Source organism: Onychostruthus taczanowskii, unplaced genomic scaffold, assembly GCF_017590055.1.
Source record: "Onychostruthus taczanowskii isolate IOZ18803 unplaced genomic scaffold, ASM1759005v1 scaffold91, whole genome shotgun sequence".
NCBI lineage: Eukaryota > Metazoa > Chordata > Aves > Passeriformes > Passeridae > Onychostruthus > Onychostruthus taczanowskii.
The window spans coordinates 527,087-546,113 of record NW_024507105.1 but is presented as its reverse complement, the minus strand read 5'-3'; the positions used below and the strand labels follow the sequence as shown (position 1 = coordinate 546,113).

The 19,027-nt window shown below is 57.0% G+C and overlaps 2 protein-coding genes across 18 annotated transcripts in view; one reads left to right on the top strand and one right to left on the bottom strand.

The window, feature by feature from the left end:
• Positions 1-9,707, bottom strand: part of MAPT (microtubule associated protein tau) — a 46,151-nt gene extending 36,444 nt beyond the window's left edge. For 7 of the 16 annotated variants that reach the window (XM_041426513.1, XM_041426519.1, XM_041426523.1 and 4 more), the window contains exon 1: positions 9,641-9,661. The gene's annotated coding sequence lies outside the window, so the exon portion shown is untranslated. Of the gene's footprint in view, positions 1-9,640 lie in introns of all 16 variants that reach the window. The other 9 variants (XM_041426517.1, XM_041426518.1, XM_041426521.1 and 6 more) reach the window with 5 other exon arrangements.
• A 3,063-nt stretch (positions 9,708-12,770) lies between these two features.
• SLC25A39 (solute carrier family 25 member 39) lies at positions 12,771-18,961 on the top strand. 2 transcript variants are annotated; one of them, XM_041426593.1, is made up of 12 exons: positions 12,771-12,908; positions 15,035-15,143; positions 15,246-15,305; positions 15,859-15,903; positions 16,547-16,656; positions 16,781-16,848; positions 16,965-17,089; positions 17,265-17,438; positions 17,524-17,633; positions 17,781-17,862; positions 17,955-18,035; positions 18,113-18,961. In XM_041426593.1, the coding sequence occupies exons 2-12, from the start codon at positions 15,047-15,049 to the stop codon at positions 18,232-18,234; spliced, it is 1,074 nt and encodes a 357-aa protein (XP_041282527.1). In that variant the 5' UTR covers positions 12,771-12,908; positions 15,035-15,046; the 3' UTR covers positions 18,235-18,961. The 2 variants fall into 2 exon arrangements, with proteins under 2 accessions (XP_041282527.1, XP_041282526.1); XM_041426592.1 differs by lacking the exon at positions 15,859-15,903 and having other exon boundaries at positions 12,789-12,908.
• The last annotated feature ends 66 nt before the right edge of the window (positions 18,962-19,027 follow it).

The following is a 19,027-nucleotide window of genomic DNA, read 5'->3' as shown; positions in this document are numbered from 1 at the left end:
TAAAAGCTCCTTGTACAAATCCCTCCAGGCAGCTCCAGGCAGCACCCTTTGTCATGCTGATGAAGCAGGAGGTAAAACCACATATAAGCAGGAACTTCAGAGGGCAGAATTTGCTCAGGGTAGAGTCTGCCCTTGAATTCAGAGTCAGTGGGAGCTGAAAATCAACCACAAAAGGCAATTCTGACTTTGGATTAAATCCCAGCTTTGGGCTCACTAACACCACAAACTACAGCTACCAGCAGAGAGCACGAGAAGCTCCAGTTCTGCCACAGCACCCACTTTGCTCTCAGGTCTCACCTTAAAGAACACAGGTAACTCAATCCCAGCAACTCCCAGCCCAGATCTGAGCAGGGTAATGAAACCCCGGGCTCCTGCAGCGAGGAGTCAGCACCAGCCACATTTCCAAATCTTACATTTCCTTCTCTTCTGACCACACCAAAGTCAACTACAGCTCCAGATACAAATGTCATTTTTATACAAAGGCTCCTCACATAACCCTGAGTGGACACAAACACAGATCAACCTCCAAAGAGCAGGAACAGCCCCTGCTCCGTGTGCCCGAGGCTCATCCTGAGATCCACAGCAGCCAGCCAGGACAAGCCTTGCCAGCCCATCACTTGGCTTCTCAATTTGAGTGTGACAGCCCTGGTCTGCCTGTGGTTTGGCTGAGGAGGTGCACAGCTGGCCAGATGTGCTCCTGCCCCAGGAAGCTCCCCTGAAGTGACATTTCACTTCACAGAGGAGGAGCAGGGCTGATTCTGAGCACCCCACATGTTCCACGTTGAGACCGCGCCAACACAGCCAGGATTCAAGTAACCTTTAATCAAACAGAAAATAAAATGTTTCCTAGGGCAGGGAACAATTTTACCACTCCGAGCGTCTCCCCTACTTGAGCAATTTCAACTTCAGAAGCGCAGCCCTGCGAGCACTTCTCGCAGTGCACAGAAAACAGTTGGTTTATCTCAGAAGTGAACCTCCAGCCCTCCCCAAACAGGCTGAGCTGGATGTCCTCAGGAGTCACAGGAGAGGCTTCTTTAGATTTCCTGAGTCATTTACAAACACCTCATGGAATTTCATTCTGCAGCAAGTGACTCGAGACACTGATGAAATCCATCTGAAATTACATCTGGCACTTCCAGGCAGACAGCCCGGGGCAGGAGCTGAGGGGGAGCCACAAAGTGCAGCTGATAAGTGGCAGAAAGCCCTTCAAGTCCCACACGTGCTATTCAAACCCCTCAATACAAGTGGTTTCATCACCTCTCTGGAAGTGCTGAGGAGTTAACACAGCCCTTCCTGCCCCTTAGGACTGCACCCCATCCCTCCATACCCCACACCAGCCCCTGTGCCCTGCAGCATCACCACAGAGCTGAGCCCAGCTCACTGGTGTGAAAAATGTGTATTTTATGATTGGCTTTTCGCAAGTATTAAAATGAATATTGTATGTGTTAAGTTAGAAAGTTATGCTGTATTAATTTTCTTAAGTATTAAATTAACTATTAAATACTGTTTTAGGTTATAATATAATGTTAAAATAGAAACTATGCTATGTAAGATATTTGGTTAAGAAAGGACTTGCACCAGATAGATGCCACAGGACACCTAAATCTTTCAGAGAAAGAGAATTTATTGCTCCCTTATCAGCAGAAAAACTAACTTCTTCCCACCTTGCTCAGACAGGCATTAGGATTAAGAGGAAGAAGTTGACAGTGACCAGACAGAATCCTGTGTTTGAATGGAATTTATGCATCATGGATGAGATGTATGAATATGCAACAGGCGATTGTTTTTAAGGGTTAATCTAACTCTGTTAACGGGGGTCCTTTTTCGGGCTCATGATGCCCAGAAAAAGGTACCCGGATGTCCGTATCTCTTTGTTTTTATTGTCTCATATTGTCCTAATTTCAATTGTTCAAACTTTATTATTCTAATTATATTACTACTATTAAACTTTTAAAATTTAAAAAAACCCAAGTGATTGGCGTTTTTCACACTGGGGACCACAGAACCATGGAATATCCCCAGCTGAAAGGGACCGGAGCATCCACCCCCAGCCCTGCACAGGACACCCCCACAGTCCCACCCTGTGCTTGAGGGCTTTGTCCAAACACACCCGAGCTCTTGGGGACAAATCTCAGGGTGGGACAGCCCCACTGCTCTGGAGGACAGCGCTGAGGGAAGGGACAGAGGCAAGGACACACAGGCAGTGACACCCGACCTGCTCCAGGAGGAGAGGTCAGGGCAGGTAGAGAGGCTGCAAAGATGGAAATAATTAGCCCAACTGCAGCAATAATCCTTTGAGCTGCCACAGAAGGTATCCCCTGGTGCTCCCTTTCCTTGGGTGTTTAAAGAATAGAGACACTGAAAGCAGGAGCCACGCTGTGTGTTATGACCACCTTTACTAATTGGTCTGCTAGGAAAGAAAAGGGAAAAACCAGTGGATTGATTTCTGAGGAGCAAAAAGCTCATTAGAATTGCAAAGAAAACCCACTCAAGTCTAAAGGCACAGATACTTCTCCTCCAGACTCCAGTGTAAACCACACATGCTTTCCACAGGCACTTAAAAAAAAACCAGCCTACAACCAGCAGATTTCAGTGTAAAACAAAGCTCCAGCTCACAGATGGAGGAGGGAGATCCATCCTGCTGCAAGAGACTCAGATTCACTCAGTTCCTCACAGCAGAGCTGTGCCCACCTTAAAAACCTCACAAGGGTTTACCTAAAGGGCCACAATTCTGCTCTATCCAGCACATCCTAGGGTGACCTGCAAGGACAGCTTGGGATTGAGGGCTGCTCATGCTGAACAGCCAGGAGGGAACAGCTCCACATCTCCACGAAGGAGCAGTGATCCAGCGTGGGGGCTGCACCTCTGGCAAGGCTGGGACAGCCTGGTGCTCAGTGAGCTTTCACCAAGACCCAGACCACTCACCCTAATCCTCCTCCAGGACTGCTGCCAGGTGAGCGGGAACACCTCTGTGCTGCTCTGCAGGATCAGCAGCTCAAGCCACTTCTGCAATTGCTTCCTCTTCCATCTCCCAGGGCAGGCAGAGCCCTGCAGCACCCAGCACTGCCCCATTTACTGATGAGCACCCCCAAACCCGAGGATGTGCCCGTGGGGTGAGCCCCAGGCACCATCCAGCCAGCTCTGGAGCCTGAGCACCACAGCTGAGCCAGCAGAGCCCCTGAGGTAGGCAGTGATTACACTGCATTGGCAGAAAAACCTAGAAAGCCAGCCCAGCTCTGCAGCAGGAGGGAGAGGCCCTCGGAGAGCTGCTGCTCCTCTCAGCAGAGGCTGGAACAGCCAGGATGCTGAGCTGGGGCTCCCTGTGCACCCAGCTACAGGACAGGCACACAGGGGGAACGATCCCCTCGGGGCTTCACAGCCTGGGCTACTCCAAGGCAGCCAGAGAGGCTCCTTCTGCTTCAAGAAAGGGCTCCCAGTGCCTCTCCACAGCCTCGTGGGTTTGCAGCTCTCACTACGAGCCAAAAAGCATCAGCCATGCCCATTTTGCTCAGGGTTGGCTGCTTCACCTGTGTGCAGAACCAGGAACCCCCTGCATTCCTTTTCAACCCTGCTGCCACATTCCAGCAGCCCCAACACCCTCGCAGCATCACCCAGAAGGGCTGCCACAAGTCCAAGACCTCCCAGCATCACCCAGAAGGGCTGCCACAAGTCCAAGACCTCTCAGCCCAGCCCCACACCTCAGCACAGCCAGCACCCAGCCTAGGAGCCAACCAGCCAACCTACAAGCCAACTGGCCTCACCAGCCAGCAAGCTGAGCAAACTGGAAAACACTGGGAGCCAGGTGGAAACCAGCACCCTGGTCCTTCCCTGACTCATTCATCAAGTGTCAGAGCATTCCTACAGCTAAATTAGCAGCACTGCCCCAAAGGACACCAACACCACAGCCAAGCCTCATCAGCACGCTGGGCTGACAAAATAAGATTATTCTGCTCAAGACAAACTCAAATCCACAGCTTTCTTCCAGCTTTTGGATGATCTTGCTTTTGGAAAGAAAGGGACCGGCCACCCTGAGCATTTCCCCTTAGACAGTGCCTCATGATCCAATTTTCCACACTCTGCCAACCAAGAGGGATTTGGTCTGGAAGCCTGGGGTGGGCACACCCAGCACCCAAGACGGGCCCACCGGCTCTGGCATGCTGCAGGATGTGTCAGGACAATTTGTCACTTCCATGCTGATGAAGGCAGGCTTTCAGGAGCTTCAGCACCGACACCAGCTCCAAAACATTCCCAGCGTGGCTGTTCCAACAGCGATGCTGCAGAGCCCAAATTCCACGTGGGGACACAAAGGTAAGCAGGGAGCAATTGGCTCCATCCCTGCCTCTGCACCCTCAGGACTGCTCAGCAAAGTGGAAGCCAAACACTTCCAAATCCCAAGCCTGGAAAACGCTGGAAAAAAGCCTGTGGTGCTACACAGACCAAGGAGCACTCCAGGAGGAACACGGCTCTCCGAAATGCAGCAGAGGAGCACAAAAGGCAGAAGATGAAACACCCACCTCACCAGCCTGCTACAGCATCCCTGACTGGCTACACCCAGCTCTTCCTCAGGAGAAAGGACAGCTACAGTGTCACATTTTTCCTCCTTTTTATCCTATGAGGTCTGGCCAGGGGAGGAGAATTTCCCATGGTTTTTTTGGGAAGGAAATGACAAAGCTACAGCGCTCCCTTTTCATATATAAAATACGTGAAATAAATACATTTGCTTGGTCCTCCTGAAGCTGCAGCTCTTTAAGCACAGAGGGGATGGGACAGTCTGAATGGAACACCTTGGGAAGGCAGAGGCTGGAAGCAGAGGGCAGCAAGGAGATGCAGAGGAGTGGGAAGGGTGAGCAAGACCAAAGTGGAAGCCAGAGCTGTAAATACTTAACACAGTGCCTGACAGAGACACACAAAACCTGCACTTGCCACCTGCAGGGGCTGGGCCCATCCCCTCCTCGGGGAGCTTCCCACAGGGCACACAGAGCTCCCAGCAGTGCTATCCCCAGTTAATCCCTGCAGGATAAACATCCCTCTCTGATCTGTGACACCATCTGTGGGATGGGCATGGCATTCCCCAGGTCTCACAACGCGAACCCCACCTGCATCTTACTCAAAGAATGAGAAAATGCAATACTTTAATCAGGTGTGAAGCATCTGCCAGTGGATCCCCATCCCTGGAAGAGTTGGAGGCCAGGCTGGAGGAATCTGGTCTAAGGGAAGATGTCCCTGCCCATGCCAGGGGGGTGGAATGAGATGGTCCCTAAGGCTCCTTTCAACCCAAACCATTCCATGATTCTATGTTCAAATCCTCTACAAACTACAGGTAATCAGCCAACACTTTGCTTTTCTCCTTAAGTTGCTCATCTTGGGGTGAAAACCAAGCATTTTGTGTTTCAAGAGTGAACAAAGCATAACTGGGTTAGGCAATTTCTCACTCCTGGAGAGAATGAGGTTTTAATTTTTCTCCCCTCAAGAGCAGCCTGCAAACACCCAACTGAGACCTGCTTGGATTGACCACCCTGAGAAAAATAATGCCCAGAAAACAGAACCCCACAAGGAAAGCCATGAAACAGCCCCAAATGTGAGGTACTGGCAGCAGAGCCAAAACCCCTTCAAGGGATGGAAGCGGGCAGCCATCGCTCGATGAGGCAAATTAACGATTCTCAGCAGCAAATTTTGTTCCACTGATTCAGACACGCACCCAACATCTGCCCACATCCACGCCGGGGAAGCTCGGGAATTCTCTGCATACAAATGGTGACAGCTTAGCTCATCTCAGCTGCTCCTTCCAGCACGCTTCCAGGCACGAGCAGCCTCCCTCTCGCTGCAAATGGAGCTGCACCTCGCGGGGTGGTACCACAGCAAATGGAAGCAGAAACTCCCTCTAAAGTGATGGCAGCTGCCCTCTACGAGCAGCAGCAGGATTGCGCTTCTAGGTGCTCAAAAACACCAGGAAAAATCATCTTGCCTAAGCCAACCCTCCCTTGTGCTCATGTGGCAGTCAGGGATGCAGGCAGAAATCTCAATCCCTCACCTGGAATGAGCTGTTTCTGCTCCTTGCAGGTTGCATTTGCTCCAAGGCAGGAGGGCAGGTGTGTGCTCCTGGAAACACCTGGCCAGGAAACTTCCCTTTTCCCAGCTAAGTTCGACTTAAAAATAAAGAAATACCCAACAAGCACGGGTAAAAAAGGCAAAAGCCAGAAAGGGGGGCAGCTCCACGCCCCACCTGGTGGGATTTTGGGACGAGAAAGAAGAGACAGCATGGGAAGAGGCAAGATGGAAGGGACAAGGGGGCAATTCCAGCATGACAAGGGCAATCCCAGCATGGCACTGGGATGCTTGGGATGTGCACGGCACATCCAGGGACCGCCAGTGACACCAAGGAGCCCCATCCCAGCCCCAAACCCACGAGGATGGGCATCCCCATCCCCATCCCGGGGCTGGAAAACAGCCGGGATTCAACAGGATGGGACCCACCTCGTTCACGCTGAACACCAAACCCCTCGACATGGGCACCGGGGAGGGGGGTGCAACAAAGCCGGGCAGCGCCGGGGTGCCGTGACCTCAATAACGCTTCCCCCCACGCAAAATTTAGGGCTGGGCGTGTGCAGCTCCTTTTTTTTTTTTTTTTCTTTAATTCGAAACGCTTTTTCGCTACGGTTTCCCATCATCGATTAATTTCCCGTTTTTAATCAGCGCTGCCTCCCCCCTCGAGGCGGCTGCAGAACATGGCCCCGCGCTGCCGCCCCTCCTGCCGCAGCCCCGGCCCCACCTGCCGGGAGGAACGGGGCCGGAACGGGCGCACAGCGGGGAGAAAGCCCCGAACCCGCCCTTCTCCATCCCTCCATCCATCCATCCCTCCATCCATCCCTCCATCCATCCCTCCCCGCACCTGCCCCGGGCGCCCGCGCTGCCGCAGGGGCCGCGCCTGGCGCTGCCGCAGCCCCGGGGCGCCGGCACCGGGACACGCCCCTCCCCTGGCTTTTGGGGATGAAATCGCCGGATTTTGCTTCTCGGGGGTTGATTGATTTTTTTTTTTATTTTTTTAATTTTTTTTTTCCTCCCCCCCCACCTTCTCCGCGCGGGACGCGGCCCCCCCCTCACGCCCCGCTCCGCTCCGCTCCGCCGTGCGCACCGAATTTCCCCTCCCCGCGACACCGCCTCGCCAAGCCCTGCCGCCCGCTCCCCTCCCGATTTCTGCCCGGCACACTCTGCTGCCTCCGGGCGCTGCTGGGCACAGCCCTGAGCGTCCATGGAGATGGCGGTAGCGCGGCTAGCGTGTGGGAGCGGCCTCCCCTCAGCAGCCTCGACAGCGGCCGCGCCGGTTTCGTTTCATCCTGGTAAGCTCCAGGCTGACAAAGGGAGAGCAGCCGCCTCCTACACCTACAGTGGAGAGGGACAGGCCACAGAGGCCGTGGAGGGGCAGGGCTGGCAGCTCTCCCCGGCTTTGGGCTCTGCAGACACCTGTCAGAAGGAGCAACAAGTGACAGGAGAATGGCCCCGAGCTGCCGGGGAGCGTCGCGGTTCCCTCACCACCCTGCCACCAGCCTGGAGCCCTGGAAAGCAAAGGGAGAGGCTGAAAAAAACAAGATCCCGGTCCCAAAGGATCCCTCTCGACCTTGCCTGCTTCATCCGGAACAGCAGTGAGCTGCTTTTGCTCGGCCTGGAAGTGTTGTGGGGATTGCTCGATGGAATTACTGCCTTGTGTTAAGAGGGTTACTATCCCTAATAATTGGATTTAATAGAGAAACTGCAGGAGGGCAGGATCCAGTTTTCAGTTTTTTCTGACAAACAAATCAAGGACAAACATCCAGTCCAAGAACGGGCTTTTTGTGAGAGAAACAGATGAGGAACCTGCAGCACCAGGTTCTTCTTAAAGCCTTTTTTGCCTGTAGTTGCTGGGTATCTCTTTATTTTAAGTCTAACTTAGATGGGAAAAGGGAAGTTTCCTCACCAGGTCTTTCCAGGAGCCCACACGTGCAGCACCAATCTGCTTTTTAAAGCAGACCAGATTGGGAATGGTCTGTCTTGGTTTGGAATAAAGGTTTATGGAGTGCCAAAGCTCTTCTCTTACTACAGTATCAATAACTGCAGACTTACAGATTAGAATTGTACCAAAAAAAAAATCTGATTTGTGAACATGTAGTTTATGAAACCACATGTTTGTGAAACAAGCATTGTTTGTTTTCAGGTCAATAGTAATAGACAAGCCATCTAAAACCAGAGGAATGGTTCTTTTCTGCCCATTTTTAAACTGCCTAAAAAGTACTCACTATAATTTAGCTGGAGAATTTTCCTAGATTAGACACAAAAAATCCTCTAAAAAAATCTATCACAGCTTTGGGAATTGTATATATTTGGGAAATATAAACACTACAGTGCTACAAGGGGATCTGTCCTTGTGAGACAACAGAAAACAACGTGAATTGCAGTGCAAGCAGCTCGAGCCCAGTCTGGGACAGCAGCTCTTCCAACAGGCCATGTGGGATGTACCAGGAACACCAGGCTGGCTGGGATCAGCTCAGCACCCTCCAACAGGATTATTTCTTCATCTAAAGACAGCAAAACCAAAAGAGACTCTGGGTCTCCTTTCTTGGAGTGCTCAGCATGACAACATGTGTGTTCCAGAAGTTACCTCAACGCCCACTTTCATCTGCCTGAGCTCTCAGCAGCAAGTCCTGTCTGGATCCAAGAAATCCTGGGCTGGGCAGTGAGGCATCGTTAGCCAGTGCTCAGGCACAGCCACATCCAGGCCATTTAGAAGATCTGTTGGCAAAGCTTAGTCAAGAGTGAAATGCATCAATTCCTACAGCAACACGGAGATGTTTCCAGAACTGCTGGAGCAGCCCAAGTCCCAAAGTGCAGCTCATGGTGGTCAGCAGATCCTGCCCCAGCTGAGAGGAACTGCAGAGAAGCTCTCTAAGGGCACATCTCTTACCTGTATGTGCAGCAGGCTGACAGCTGATGCGGTTTAACTACTGCACTGAGCTCTTCTGGCTCTTCTTCGTGTTCACAGGGGCTTTTGTTTATTGGAAAAGGGATCTGGGAATTTTTCCTACTGTTCTCAGGCCAGGCTCCTCTTTCCTCCCCACTCCTGGCCCGTAGTACTGCTAGGTGTATACTATTTTAACACAAAATTATAAAGGAATCCTTTAGGGAGGAAACCATGGGGTCTTTATCTTCCATACCTGTTTCTTTGTCCCTAAGACCAGGCTTATTTTCCTCCCAGGTGAGGTTTGTCCCCTGTTTCATAACTACCAGGGTTTTCCCTGGTAGGTGCTACAGAAGGCAGAACACCAATTCCAGGTCTCACCTGCGGTGGGAATTGACGTGCAGAGCTGCAGCTGCGTTAGAAATTCTGGGTTATATTGGGTTATATTCTGGGTTACACAAGTCTGATGTCCCTAGGGCCTCCTCTGGCCACAAGCTGCTTCATTTGAGTCACTTAATTCAGCTTAAGCCTGGCTTTTGCAAAACCATAATGATCCCAGCTGAAATAAATACTCAAATTCTGCACTGGCTTAATTCCATTAAAGCACTACCCAGATCCTTTTGTAACCTGGACGTTAAAGTTCACCTAAACAAAGGAAATAGGCTAATTGCTTTCAAAATGCGATTTTGAAAGTGACCGGACAGGACCGACCTTTCCAGAGCGACCGCAGGTGCCGACAGAGCGCGGTGTGACCCTTGCGCGGTGAGCAGCCCCAGGCACACAGCCCCAGAGCAGGGCTCCCTGGCCAGGACACCAGCTGCGTTTCGTAAGCGCCTCGGAACCGGGAGCGGGCGGTTACACAAGCGTCCCCCGGCCGTGCCTGCGGTGTCACGGCAGGACAGACCGAGCAGGGCTCACGCAAACCGCGGGACGCTGCGGCTCAGGGGGGGATTACAGCTCAGCTGGCTCCTTCCTCGCGAACCAGACGCGTCTTTCAACTTGGACACGGTTCTCTCCAGCTGAAGGAACTTAACAGTTCATACTCACAGTGATGGGGGGCACGGTGCAGCCTCGCCAGCCTGCCAAGGCCAGCGGGACTGCGAGGATGTGAACTGGGACAGAAAGGTTCCCGGGGCTTGGACAGCGCAGGCGGCCAGCGGGCCGTGACTCAGCACAAAGAGGCAGCCAGGTCCTCAGCAGTGCTGAGCTCGGGATAAACAAACTCACCCTTTCACCCTGACCTCTTTAGCAAATGAAGAGACCCAAAAATATCGAGGTCAAGGCACTTAAACCATCTTTCACTGGTCCCTCTTGACCCCACCCCATCTGAAAAAACATTATTCCTGTCTCTTTTCAGCTGTGCGGAAGCCACAAAAAGCCAACACCTAAACCAGAAGATACAAGACCCAATACCCCTAAGGACAGATATATTTTTAATTAATCATTATTCCATTTCTGAATTACAAGCTGCAAGATGCTTTCAGATCATTTAAAGCCCGTGTGTCTAAGAGGCAGAGCTGACTCATCAGGGAGGCACAGGATGTGTTCACTTACGGGACCTTGTGGGAATTATCGGGCTCCTGGGCTCACATCACTTAAAGCCAAGATTCCCTTGGACCTGGTGTCATGGAAGGGCAGTTCCCAGCACTAGCTTCCCCCTTTGCTGACAATTCTCAGACATTCCAGGAGCCAGGAGGGACTTTATTCCTGCAGGAGAGCAGCCACCAGAGCTCTGCCAGCTCTGCAAAGGGACAGGGAACATCTCTGTGGGTGAAACAGGCTCCATTCCAAACACCCTGGGACTGCAGACTGAGCCCTGAACTGCTCCCGTTCACCAGGCAGAGGCTGCTCTGGCACCTGCACATCACCTGGCCTTGAGTACTCCGTCCTTCCCACAGGAGGGCACTCACCGCGGGGCAGCAGCGCAGGATTTATCCTGGAGTTTGTCAGGGCAAGAGTTCAGCCGGCTCTGAGGCAGGGATTGCATCATGCAGCACCACAGCAGGTCCTGCAGTGATGTTGTCACACAAACGAGTCACCAGGAACTCTGGCCTGCGGGACTTTCCTGGAGGACGCACCACTGGAGCTGACATCTCATCCCAGCCCTGCAGCCCCAGCTCTGCTGCTGCGGGGGCTGCGGGGCCGGGGCAGAGCCCAGGGGTCCGTGCGGGTTTCGGAGGGGCTTCGGGAGCCATCTGCTGTCATCAGCCCAGATTACAGCGAGGGGCTGCCGGGCTCCAGAAGGGCTCCGCTCCCTCCCACCCGTGCATGGACAGTTTGAACCACCTTCCCAGAATCACTGCTGTTGGAAAAGACCTCCAAGATCAACCTGTGAGCGATCCCCACCTTGTCAACCAGACCAGAGCACTGAGTGCCTTGTTGAGTCATTCCCTGGGCACCTCCAGGGATGGAGACTCCAGCACCTCCCTGGGCAGCCCCTGCCAATGTCTAATCACCCTTTCAGTGAAGAAACTCCTCCCGAGAAAATACCCAAATTTAACTAGAGCAGAAATAAGAGCCCCTCAGGGAGATACCCCCTCACCCAGAAGGACTCAGGGTTCTCCATAGGAGACACAGTGCTTCCAACACATGGAAGGACTCCACTTGAGGGTCTGCACTGAGCAGAGATGGGGTTCCAGCCCCCCAGACCCATCGGGTGCTGGCATTAGTCCCAGCTCTCACAAGCCCAGGTGGAAGCAGCAGGGCACTCACCCCCTGCTCAGAGGGCCCAGCAGAGCTGCAGGGAGCGTGGCAGAGGACAGGGACGCGCTGGGTGCTCGCTGTGCTTTGGGAACTGAGAGGCTTTGTTCCTCTGCAGGCAGCAGAGTGGCACTGGGCCTGGCACGGCACCGTGCCCGTGTCCCAGCCTGCCGCTGGCCTGGCATGACGAGCGTGCGAGCCACACCAGGGTGTGCAACCCCGTGGGCTCAGGATGGTGAGGGTGAGAGCTTCAGCACGGTGAGTGTGCAAGGCACAGCCTCCTGCCAGCGTGCAGTGTGAGTGTGCAAGGTGAGCCCCTTTGGCAGCACGGTGAGTGTGCAAGGTGGGCCCCTCTGTCAGCATGGTGAGTGTGCAAGGTGAGCCGGTGAGTGTGCAAGGCACAGCCTCCTGCCAGCGTGCAGTGTGAGTGTGCAAGGTGTGCCTCTGTCAGCACCATGAGTGTGCAGGGCACGTCTTTCTCCAGCACAGTGAGTGTGCAAGGTACGCGCAAGGTGTGTGCCAGGTGTATACAGGATGTTTGTGTTCGGGGTGTCTGTGTACCGTGTTTCTGTGTTCCAGGTTTGTCTGTATTCCAGGTGTTCATGTGTTCTAGGTGTGCCTGTATCCCAGGTGTTTTCCAGGTGTGTCTGTATTCCAGGTGTTTATGTGTCCCAGGTGTGCCTGTGTCCCAGGTGTGTCTGTATCCCAATTGTGTCTCTATTCCAGGTGTTCATGTTTTCCAGGTGTGTCTGTATCCCAGGTGTTCATGTGTTCCAGGTGTTTTCCAGGTGTGTCTGTATTCCAGGTGTTCATGTGTTCTAGGTGTGCCTGTATCCCAGGTGTTTTCCAGGTGTGTCTGTATTCCAGGTGTTCATGTGTTCTAGGTGTGCCTGTATCCCAGGTGTTTTCCAGGTGTGTCTGTATTCCAGGTGTTCATGTGTTCTAGGTGTGCCTGTATCCCAGGTGTTTTCCAGGTGTGTCTGTATTCCAGGTGTTCATGTGTTCTAGGTGTGCCTGTATCCCAGGTGTTTTCCAGGTGTGTCTGTATCCCAGGTGTTCATGTGTTCCAGGTGTTTTCCAGGTGTTTCAGGGCGCCGCGGCCCCCCCGGGCCGGCAGGGGGCGCAGGGGCGCGCGGGGCGCAGCGCGCGTGCGCGGGGCGGGGCGGGCGGAAGCGCGGCGGAGGGCGAGGGGCGCCCATGGGGCTCCTTAAAGGCGCCGCCGGCGCGGAGCCGCCTCCCGGTCCCGGAGGGACGCGCCAAGCCTGGCTGGAATGAGCAGGTGGGGCGGAACCCCCGGCACTTCCCCCGACACCCCGTCCCCCACGTCATCCCCCTCGTGGCCCGGCACGCGTGACCGCTGCCTCAGTTTCCCCCGGTGTCGGGGGGTCGTGCGGCCGCGGAGGGCGTGAGGCGGCCGCAGGGACTCCCGGGGTCGCCTCCCGGGGAGGGGGCGCACCCCGAGACTGCCGGGGCTGCAGATCCTGCGAGAGGGAGGTGTAGGGCCGGGGAGGGGGCTGCATACCCCGGTGGAGGGGGCACAGGCCTGGGCTGGGGGCTCCGAGCTCCGATGGGGGTCACAAACCCCTCAGGGGGCTGCAGGCTCCAGGCAGGGGGGCAGAAACCGCGCAGGGGTTCGGCTCCAGGATGGGGGGCTGCCCCGCCGGGGGTTCCCTAGGGCAGAGGGCCAGGCTGCCTCGGGGACACTGCAGCACTGTCCCCCGCTCCTGGGGACAGCGGGCTGTGCCCCAGCGGGATGGCATCCCGGTGCTGTCTGGGCACCCCCCGGGGTGGAAGGTGGGGACCCAGCTTCACATCCCCGAGGCTGGAGCAGCCCAGGGCCAAGGGAGTGCCGGGGATCCGCGGGCAGGATTTCCCTCTGGCTCGGGGCTGGGCCCTTCCAGCCCGGCAAGAGCCCCTGGAGCCTCCCCGCAGGCCCCGTCCCTGGGAATTGTTTGCAGTGATCACCTTAACCCGTGTTTGTTTTCCCCGATCATCACCGTGCCATAGCCAGCCCCACTGCCGCTCCAGGCAGAGCAGGGCTCTGCGTTTAGGGGCATATTTTATCCTGCACGGAAAAGGGAGCAGCTCCCAGCTGGGAGGGGAGCTCGGATACAAACAGGAAGCCCTGGAGGTGCCCCGCTGCCCCAGCACCAGCAGAGGGGCTGTGTTGGGGCACGCCACGCGTTAGGAGTGAGTTTATCAGGTGGGGCAGAGCTGGGAGCAAGAGATTTCCCCTGGCTTGCGTCAGGCTGAGCAGGAGGGCTGGGTCACGGGGAGGATCCGGAGGCAGCGCCCTGCCCGTGGCACGGTTTTGCTGTGGGTCTGCGGGGCACGTGCCACGCTGCCCTCCCGTGATGGGCACACTGGGGCCCGTGCCCAAAGAGCACCCAGGCCCTGGGGCACTGGAGGGTGTGGGTTCAGGACAGGCCCAGCTCCCTGTGGGGCTGGCACATGTGCAGGGCTGGGATAGATCCAGCTCTCCAGCGGGGCTGGTGCCTGTGCCAGGATGGACCCAGCTCCCTGGGGGGCTGGCACGTGTGGCTTCAGGACAGGCCTGTCCCAACCTGCAGCCTTGGTCACCCAACAATTCCAGAGCCCGTAGAGATTTATGACTTCTCTGACCTTGCAAATTGATGAGTCAGATGGTGAAGGTTTTTTGCTGCATTCCCAGGCTTTAAAGAACCCTGTGGGTTCCCAAAGCCTGGAAGCTCTCCTGCTGTGGCCCTGTCCCAGCATGATAATGATTCCCAGGCTGCAGCGAGAGGGAGCAGCTGGTGCTGAATGTGCTGAGGGTCACTTCTCCACATCCTTCTCCTGGGAAGGGTGTGATATCCCCTGCTTCCCGAGGGCAGCACCCCAGCCCTGGAGGCTGCAGCCTTGCCAAGCCCCGGCGGGATCAGGCAGGAGGTTTCACATGCCTAAACCCTTCTTGGGATTCTTGTTACAAACTCACGAGGGGGATCTCCCCCTGCCTAGTGTCCTGCCATGGCTGCACTGGGCTCTGCTGCCATCCCAGCCAGAGCTGGGGGGGCTGTCACAGCATGGCTGCTCTTTGGACTTTGTTCCTTCCTTTCCTTAATTTTCCGAGTGCAGGGAGGGGACAGTCCTCCTTCCCCAAGGACATGGAAGGCTGGACTGTCTCCACCTCTCCAGCCAGGCTGGGCCTGCTGCCAGTGTGGGGCCAGGGGGTGTTATCAGGGCTGGGCTGGCCCTGGGAGCCAGTCCCTGTCACCCCCCAGGACACCCTGATTATGGGGGGCCCTCGCCTGCCGTGTGCTGCAGCGATAGCACAGCGGGCGTGGGACACCTGTGGGACACTCTGCTGGAGTGGGGATGCTGGGGGGGCTCCCAGGGGACCTCATCCCTGAACAGGGACCCCCCAGCATCCCTTACTGTGCATTGCAGGGGGACAGTGCCATGGCTGAGAAGATGCCACCGAGCCCCGGCGGGGGCATCACTCCACTGCAGCAGATGCTGGCCTCAGGGACAGGTGCCATCCTCACCTCCCTCTTCGGTGAGTGTGGCAGGGTGGGTGCCAGGGTGGGGGCTGGCACGGGGGTGTCGTGGCTAAGGGCTGGCACGGGGGTGTCATGGCTAAGGGACCCTGTCTTTGTAGTGACGCCGCTGGACGTGGTGAAGATCCGGCTGCAGGCCCAGAGGACCCCCTTCTCCAAAGGTAACCCTGCTCGGGGCAGGGCAGGGGGCTGCAGCCAGTCCCCTGGCGAGCAGCCCACAGGGGTGTCTCAGCTGGCAGAGCTGGTGGCAGGGATGTCTCTGCTCTGGAGCGTGGGGCCATTGCAAGGTGACAGGTTACCATGGGCCCCTTGTCCTCACAGGCCCAGGGGCCCTGCTGGGGAAGCTGGGTTGGTGCTTGGCTCTGTCCTTCCCCCTCTGCAGCTCGATGCCAAGGGGGTCAGCACTGTGCCTGGCAGCCCCCAGCCCACCAGAAGCTCAGCCTGCTGTTGGTGCTGGCTGTTCCCCCACTGCCTTTGTTCCAGTCTCCATGCCACTCCCCTTGGGCTCTGCCCCTTCCTGTGGGATCACCGGGCTGGGGCTGACCACAAGGGACTGGTTTGGTGACAATAGGAACTGCTTGGGAAGTGGCTGTTGGGGCATGCAGGCACCCACAGAGCTCTGCTGCTGCCCGGCTGGGAGCTGTAGCAGCCCAGCCCCGGGTGGTGGCACGTCCCCTGTGTGGTTGCTCAGTGTGTCCCCATTGTGTGTTTCAGTGTTGGCAGCGCAGTCAGTGCCCTGGGGCGCTCAGCCGGCCACATGTGAGTACGCCAGGGGCTCCTGCTGCCAGTGGCTTTGCTTTCCCAAGCCTTCATCCTGGTTTGCTTCTCCACTGGTGGTGGCTTGGGTTCCTCTGGCTGTGGGGACATCCCTGCACAATGAGGGGTGACACTGTCCCCAGCCCAGGCTGCCCTGCAGCCCTGCTTTGGGGCTGGCTGTGCCACATCTATGGGGATCTGTTGTGCAGCCGGCCTGGCTGGCTGTGGTCTTGTCACTCTGTCCTGTTGCCACATCAAAGTCCCCTTGGATTTCTCCTGCCTGGTGTCCTTTGTGCCTGGCTTGAGGGCACAGTGGAGGGGCCAGTGCTGATGTCCCCACTGTGCCAGGGCAGCAGAGCCAAGACCAAGTGAGGCATAAACCCTCTCCCATTGCTGGCAGTGGGTCCTGCTGTATCCCCATCCCTGCCGTGGAGCTGGGTGTCCCCATCCCTGGTTCTGGCCACAATCAGACCCTTGCTGGAGGGTTGTTCCTCTCCTGGCCTTGGACTGGTGCACACTGGGCTCAAGCCTTGAGGGTTTGGCTCCTTCCTGGAAGATGTGACAGCTTTGGGATCAGATGTGCAGGGCATGGGGCAGAGGGGAAGGGTCTCCTGTGTAATGGCAGTGCCGTTGTTTCCTGCCTCAGGGAAGTGTTTCCTCTACTGCAACGGGCTCATGGACCACCTGTACGTCTGCCAGAACGGCAACGGCTGCACCGCCTGGTACAAGGCCCCCGGCCACTTCACCGGCACGCTGGTAGGAGCTCCAGGCATGGCCAGGGGCCTCCCACCCCAGAGCGGTGTTGGGGTGTTTTCTGGGGGGTTGTTTGTCCTTCTGCCACCTGTAACCCCTGTCCCTGGTGCTGTGCTCTCTCCCCCAGGATGCCTTTGTGAAGATCACACGCAACGAGGGCATCAGATCTCTGTGGAGCGGCTTGCCCCCCACCCTGTGAGTCTGGGGATTCTGGCTGCTGCCACCTGTCCAGGCACACAGACTTAGGTCCCAAGCCCCCTGCCAGCCCCAGGGAGGACATGTGCCCCTCACTGCCCTTCTCCTCCTCACAGGGTCATGGCTGTGCCAGCCACCGTCATTTACTTCACCACCTATGACCAGCTCCGGGACTACCTGCATGCCCGGATGGGGAGCTGGAACCACTACATCCCCTTGCTGGCTGGGGCCCTCGCCAGGCGTGAGTACCCCTCCTCTCTGGGGTCCCCCCATGCCCACCCTGTGTCCTGGCAGCAGAGCATGCCAGGTCTCAGTGCCCACATTCAGTGCCTGGCTCTCCGGGCACGGTGCTGATGGCTCTGGCACGGCTGCTGGAGCGGACAGAGCTCATTCCCTGTGTCCCTCTTGTGTTGCAGTGGGTGCTGTGACAGTCATCAGCCCCCTGGAGCTGATCCGCACCAAGATGCAGTCCCAGCAGCTCAGCTACCGTGAGCTGCGTGTCTGCATCCGGTCAGCAGTGGCCCAGGACGGCTGGCTGTCCCTCTGGAGAGGCTGGGGACCCACCGTGCTGCGGGACGTCCCCTTCTCGGGTATGCCTGGGGGGCACTGGGCACCCCCCACAGCCCGTGCTGGTGGGGGGTGCCCAGTGGTAGCACTGGTGTCTCCTCTCCCCAGCTCTGTACTGGTTTAACTACGAGCTGGTGAGGACGTGGCTCTGCAGGCAGGCCTGGCTGGACGGGGCCACGTTCATGGTCAGCTTCGCATCCGGGGCCATCTCTGGCACGGTGAGTTTGGGTTGCTGGGGCTCCTGTTGGGGATTGGCGTCTGTGGGAGGGAGGAGCGGGGCTGGGATGGTGCTGGGAGGTGACAACAGAGCTGGCACTGGGCAGGAACCCCATGTCCTGGCTCACCATCCAGTGCCAACCCCACAGGTGGCCGCGGTGCTGACGCTGCCCTTCGACGTGGTCAAAACCCAGCGGCAGATCGAGCTGGGAGACAGTGAGGTGCACCCAGGTGAGGGGCCAGGCTCCAGGCAGGTGCCTGGGGGGCAACCAGCACTCCCCCCGGGTGTGCCCCAACCCTCACCTGTTCCCCTCTCCCCACAGTCACAGCCTCCAAGCCTTCCTCCACCTGGCTGCTCATGCAGCGGATCCGCGCCGAGTCTGGCACCCGGGGGCTGTTTGCAGGTGAGGCTGTGCCCTGGCTGTGCTGGGGTTCCAGGTGCCCTGGTGTCACCCCAGGGCTCACAGCGCTGTCCTTGCAGGGTTCCTGCCCCGCGTCATCAAGGTGGCACCTGCCTGCGCCATCATGATCAGCACCTATGAATTTGGCAAGAGCTTCTTCCAGAAGCTGAACCAGGAGCAGCAGCTGCGGGGGGGATTGTGAGCGGGCCTGGGGCAGGGCTGGACGTGGCCGTGCCCAGGGGACAGTGCCAGCCCTGCTCCAGCCAGGTGTCCCAGGAGCGGCGATCCGCACTCGGCTGTGCAGAGCCCAAGTGCCTTCGTTCCTGCTCTGCCTCCCGCTGCCTGCACACGGAGCCAGGGCCAGCCTGGCCCCACTCCCTGTCCCAGCCACGCTGGGGGACATCTGTGCCTGCTACTGTGACACTCTGGGGGGATATGGAGCCCCCTGCACCCATCCCTTGGGGCTGGACAGATGTTGCTGCTGGAATCGTGGACGCTCTCGCAAGGATGGCCTGTCCCAGGAGACTTGGCCTGGCAGGAGATGGAGCTGGGGCTCTGGCAAGGACCAAACCCCAGACCTCGGGGGCTTCTCTGCCTGCCTGCGCCCCCCAGCCCTGCTCTGCCTGGGGATCTGCCCCTCCTGACCATCACTCACACACAGCCTCGCCTTGCTGGCTCTGCATGGCATGGGGACACATCAGGACCCTCTCCTTGCCTCTGGACCTCTCCTCCCACTTGGGATGTCCCCATCCCCTGTCAGACCCTGTGTGGGGACAGACCTCACTGCTGCTCCGGGGGGCCACTGTGGCACCCCTGCCCCATCCTTTCACTGCAAGGGCCTGCCCCAGCTCTGCGGGCACTGCCCCCATTACCCCGGGACTCATGGAGGGAATTTCTCCTAATTTCTTAAATAAAATAATTGTCTCTTAGTGGAAGGATATCTCTCTGTGTGCTGGGGGGCTGTAGATACACCTGTTTTGTGGGCCCCTGCCCCG

Bases quoted from the DNA above. Each gene is read 5' to 3' on its own strand.
- SLC25A39 (XM_041426593.1), top strand. From the start codon at position 15,047: ATGGCTGAGAAGATGCCACCGAGCCCCGGCGGGGGCATCACTCCACTG. The intron at 15,144-15,245 runs GTGAGTGTGGCA...CTGTCTTTGTAG, and splicing joins CATCCTCACCTCCCTCTTCG to TGACGCCGCTGGACGTGGTG. The intron at 17,863-17,954 runs GTGAGGGGCCAG...CTCTCCCCACAG, and splicing joins AGACAGTGAGGTGCACCCAG to TCACAGCCTCCAAGCCTTCC.